General features: G+C 37.8%; 1 protein-coding gene across 1 annotated transcript; it reads left to right on the top strand.

The window, feature by feature from the left end:
- Positions 1 to 456: 456 nt before the first annotated feature.
- On the top strand, positions 457 to 3660 carry LOC104239718 (U-box domain-containing protein 4-like). The gene is made up of 2 exons (XM_009794431.2): positions 457 to 1945; positions 2978 to 3660. Exons 1-2 carry the CDS (start codon positions 680 to 682, stop codon positions 3038 to 3040), a joined length of 1329 nt encoding a protein of 442 aa, XP_009792733.1. The 5' UTR covers positions 457 to 679; the 3' UTR covers positions 3041 to 3660.
- Positions 3661 to 5471: the final 1811 nt, after the last annotated feature.

Raw genomic sequence — 5471 nt, 5'->3', positions numbered from 1 at the left:
ATATTTCACGTCATACCAATTTTTTCTTTATATATAAAGTTATCACATACTATTGATATTTACTAGCTTGCCACTTGGCTTAACCATAATGTCAATTATATATGGTAACTTTCTTGCTTTAATATATATATATATATATATAGATAATAATAATAATAATAAAGGATATTCCTAAAATTAATTACCAGGCTTAGCACGTCAATGGGTGTCACCACGTGTCATTTGTCGTAGCCCCCATTTGTTTAACCAGATTTGTCCATAAAACCTCAAAAGAAAATAGTTAATGTAGGTGACTGTAAATTTAGCAATTAATTTTTGTTTTGTATATGTATATTTACATATTTGAGAATTAAATCAATAAATATAATATAGTTAGCAGATTTTATAGTTAAAAAGAAAACTTTATTTAAGCTAGTCATTATCAAACAAATAGCCATTAACGGGAAAAAAAGCGAGTAATAAAAAAATCAAAGCCACCATCCACTCATTTTCGCCTTTCTTCATCCTTCTTATAAATCCGCCATTTTCAACACTCTTTCAAGCTCTCTCAAATTCCGCCATGAAAATTTCATAAGAAAAACCCATCACTATAAAGCACCGTTTTCACCAAATCTGAGAATTCTTCACTCACATTTGAAACTCCTTTATTTTTCTCTTTTTTTTTGTGAATTTTCCAGATATGGTTTTCCTGGAAAATTCTCATTCTCATGTGTCTTCTACTACCCAAACACGGCCTAATTATTACTACACTCCACCACCTTCCTCTACCAAAGCCCACCGTTCACTTGGCCGGTCCATGCGCACTATTCGGTCCACTCTGTACCAAGCGGAAACTAACTCCGGCCCGGTTTACGAGAATCTCACAGATTCCATTGTCGATTTTCGGCTCAGCGAGCTCGCAAAAAAACCGCCGCCGCCGATTCATAAATCTGACGTGGATTTTCTGGAACTTTCTAGATCTTTCAGTGATTTCTCGGCGTGTAGCAGTGATATCTCCGGCGAGTTGGAACGTCTCGCGCAGGTTCCAATTTCGGATCAGAACTGGAGCTCCGAAACCGAACCTGAACCTTGCGTGGGATTTATAGAGAGAGATTCGTTTTCAACGGAGATAATAGAGAGTATTGAACCGGAAGATCTTCAGCCGACGGTGAAACTCTGCGTCGACAGTTTAAAGTCACTGTCGGCGGCCGTGAAGAGATCGGCGGCAGCGAAATTGAGGCTCTTAGCAAAGAACCGAGCTGAAAATCGCGCATTAATCGGCGAGTCTGGCGCGGTTCCGGCATTGTTGCCGCTCCTCCGGTGCTCCGATCCGTGGACTCAGGAACACGCCGTAACGGCGCTCCTCAATCTCTCGCTTCACGAGCCGAACAAAACCCTAATTACAAATTCTGGAGCTATAAAATCCCTCATTTACGTTTTAAAAACGGGGACGGAAACGTCCAAGCAAAATGCAGCTTGTGCTCTGTTAAGTTTAGCTTTGATCGATGAAAATAAGCTCTCAATCGGTGCTTGTGGTGCTATTGCGCCGTTAGTTGCTCTGTTAATTAACGGAACAAATCGGGGTAAAAAGGATGCATTAACAACGCTGTATAAGTTGTGTACAGTGAGGTTGAATAAAGAGCGGGCCGTGAATGCGGGTGCTGTGAAGCCGTTAGTGGGGTTAGTGTGTGAGGAGGGTGGAGGGTTAGCCGAGAAGGCTATGGTGGTGTTGAGTAGCTTAGCGGGGATTGAGACGGGGAGAGAAGAGATTATTGAGGAAGGTGGGATTGGTGCACTGGTGGAAGTGATTGAAGATGGAAGTAACAAAGGGAAGGAATTTGCAGTGGTGACGCTTTTGCAGCTGTGTGTTGACAGTGTGTGGAATAGAGGGATTCTTGTTAGGGAAGGAGGGATTCCTCCTCTTGTTGCCTTGTCGCAGAATGGAACTGCTAAAGCTAAGCATAAGGTCAGTTTACTACTGTTTGATGCCATTAGAAGGAAATTCTTATCACAATTGGTTGTGCTTATTGTTTGTTTTCCATAAAGATTGAATCTTGATCAATTACTTGTGCTTGTTGTTTGCCATAAAGAGGAAATCTTGATCAATTACTTGTGCTTATTGTTTGCCATAATGTTTGAACTTTTATCAATTACACTTGTTTTATTGTTTATCCTAAAGAGAAAATTTTGATGAATTAGTTGTGCTTACTGTTTACCATAAAGATGAAGTCTTGTTAATTTGTTTGTGCTTATTGTTTACTATAAGATTGTATTTTTATTGTTTACTTGTCTCATTATTTACCATAAAGATAGAACTTTTGTAGATTACTTGTGTTAGTTGTTTATTATAAAGTGAGAATTTTTATGGATGGTCTGTCATAAAATAGCCATTGATCATTTCAAATTATAGATAAGTATTATTTGGATATACTTGTTAGACATGAATGGAGCGTAACGGATTTAAAGGAATAATGTAGCAGAATCCAACTAAATTGAGATTGATTAATAGTTGATTGATTGATTCAGGTGTATATTGTATTTGATTGATGCTACCAGCTTATTGATTTAACTAGATAACAAATATTCGGGTCGAACTTCAAATCAAGTTTCCAACATTAATAGTGCAATATATCAGGATTTTGACTTCTAGCCATGGTCATGTCATATGGAGTGTTCCCCTTTTGGATGTAAATTTGGAAGATGAACATGGAAAAGATGGAAAAAAACAGAAAAAGAACTTTGGAAAAGGACCATTATATTTATAGCTGCCATGTGCCTTTAATGAGAAATGCATTTACTTGAATTTGATGGTGTCATATTTGAAAATTGGTGCTTGCAATAATAAATAGATTGAAAGCGGGTCGCAGTGTTGCTTTCCGTGATTATGATGTATAGTGTGCCTATTCATTTTTGGTCCATCAAATGGAAGCTGTAGTTTTCAGATAGTTGCCTTGTTATGGAAAACTCAATCTTAATGGGGCTTGGTTGTTTTTGGCAGGCGGAAACGTTACTCGGATACTTGAGGGAACCAAGACAAGAAGTTTCTACTTCAACTCCTTAGAAAGTTAGCTTAGATGATCTTCTACATTGGCATCGTCTGTTTATAGGAAGTGGTACGAAGAAGTTTGTACAGAGTGGTTACAAATTTAGGAGTTCACGACATATGTCGGGTAATCTAAAAAATAAATATGAAGCTTAAGGAAGCTGACTTATTTAGGTGAATTCTTTAGTAGGTATTACAGAGGAGCTGGGCAGGGATTGTGGGAAGGTTCTCATGTTTCTCTGAATTATTATCTGTTGTATGTTTTGGGGGAGAAGGTTGTTCGCCTAGTTGTTTGGTAAGAATTTGATAATCATCCCTTAGTTTTGTTTAGGAGTTTAGCGTAGGGTCTATCCGAAACAGCCTCTTTACCCTTCCAAGGTAGGGTAAGGCTACGTACATCTTATAGGAATCTTATCCTTCGTAGACCCCACTCGTGGGTATTCGCTGGGTTTGTTGTTGTTGTAGTAGTTTTATTTAGGAGGTCCAAATTTTTCTGAAAGGGTTACTAATTTTCTGATTTTTAGTGTGTAAAAAAGCAACTATTCAGTATGCTTGAGTTTCTTTTTTTCTTGAACAAGAATATACTGTAGTGTATGCTGTAACATATGTGGCCATTAATGAGATATTTCTTGATTTTATGACTGAATTTTGTCAAGCTTTAATGCTTGCTCCAAGATTAGGTTGTTGTCATTTTTACAGCTATTAAATTAGTGTCTACATCTATACAACTAGAGAGCATTAGATGTCTGTCTTTCCCAGTTGGTGTGAATACTACAAGGTGCAGCAACCCCACCTTTCCTTATTAGCATCACTTGTAGCATTTTATTCCTAATATGTATTTATCCCCTGTGTAGAAGGGAGTTTTGGCATAACTGATAAAGTTGCTGCCATGTGACCAGGAGATGACGGGTTCGAGCCGTAGAAACAACCTCTTGCAGAAATGCAGGGTAAGACTGCGTACAATAGACCCTTGTGGTCAGGCCCTTCCCTGAACCCGTACATAGCGAGAGTTTAGTGCACCAGACTGTTCTTTTTTATTTATTGCCTATACATCTTCTCATGTTTGTCTATATTCAATTACATTGTGACTTTTTAGCTGGCAGAGTTGCTTAAGATTTAGTCAATTGAGATGTGTTTAAATGAGTTGGTTAGCCAACAATGTGGTCCTCCAAATTTTGATCCTTCTTATACATTGGTAAGATAATCCAACACTTAATCCAAACTCTATTTGGGCTCCCATTATTAAATTCAGGTGACAGTGAAGTAATGTACACATGGGACCCTGTGGAATAATAGTCACTACTCTCAAAATGTGGCATGATGTGTTTGATAAAGTTCTGAGCCATTAATCATATATATCCAGACGCACAAAAGAGGGCGTTGTGACAGTTGATATTTAATTGCTCTCCACTTTCTTATTGTACCAAATGAGCACTGCATTGCTCAAAGGCATGGTAGGGTCCTTTGAATTATTACTCCTTGGTTGTAAAGGGAGAGGAACTGCTGTGGCTTGGTCCTACCAGAACCGACTTTGTAGCCAATGGCGTATGCAAAATTATGTTAACGGTATGGACTCTTTTTTCTTTTTCTTTTGGGCCATTTGGATTTATGCTCAGTTTTGGGGTCACAGTTGAAGTTATACTCAACAACAACAACCCAGTGTAATTTTACTAGTGGGGTCTGGAGAGGGTTGTGTGTACGCAAACCTTACCCTTACCCTGAGGGGTAGAGAGGTTGTTTCCGAAAGACCCTCAGCTCAAGAGGACGAAAAGAGATAATATATTAATACCATCAATAAAAATCTAGCATCACAAGAACATAGATAAAAAGCAAATAATAACCAGTAGATAAAGCCCGGCACTAAGAGAGAACGAAAGAGTAATGTGAACTCGACATTAACCATTAGCAGTCTAAGACAAAATCCTAACAGATTAGCCTCACTGTAGTGCGTCGTAGAAATATGCACAACTATCTCCTAATCCACGTTGCACAAAAATTTACTAGTCTACCCACTTTAGGATCAATTTCAGACTTATTGGGTCTGAAGTTGAAAAAAATTAGCTTGAAGTGCAATGCAGTTAAGGTCAAATAGGTCTGAAGTGCAAGAATATTTTTATGCACTTAAGGCTAAATAGGTCTGAAGTGAAAAATTGCACTTCAAATGTACTTAACGCCAAATAGGTCTAAAGGGTAACCGATATTTTTATGCACTTAAGATCAAATAGGTCTGAAGTGCAAATTGTCTAGAAACAAAACTTGTTCTTCGAATTTCAACAATCCAATACATGATTTAACATCTAATTATACTCCAAATGAGTTCAAATTTGTAACTTAACTTTCAAATATCATCAAGAACAAACCCCATCATCAATTTGTCAAGATAACAATAAATCTAATAAACTCATTTTGCAATTAGTAAACAATTAAGCGTCACAGCAGGTCACTACTG

The sequence above is a fragment of the Nicotiana sylvestris genome, chromosome 4 (assembly GCF_000393655.2).
Source record: "Nicotiana sylvestris chromosome 4, ASM39365v2, whole genome shotgun sequence".
NCBI classification, from domain to species: Eukaryota; Viridiplantae; Streptophyta; class Magnoliopsida; order Solanales; family Solanaceae; genus Nicotiana; species Nicotiana sylvestris.
This window is presented reverse-complemented; position numbering and strand designations above follow the sequence as displayed.

What these genes read in the sequence shown, in the direction of transcription:
- LOC104239718 (XM_009794431.2), top strand. Translation starts at nt 680, where the DNA reads ATGGTTTTCCTGGAAAATTCTCATTCTCATGTGTCTTCTACTACCCAA. An exon ending in CTGCTAAAGCTAAGCATAAG is followed by an intron (nt 1,946 to 2,977) that starts GTCAGTTTACTA and finishes TGTTTTTGGCAG; the next exon opens with GCGGAAACGTTACTCGGATA.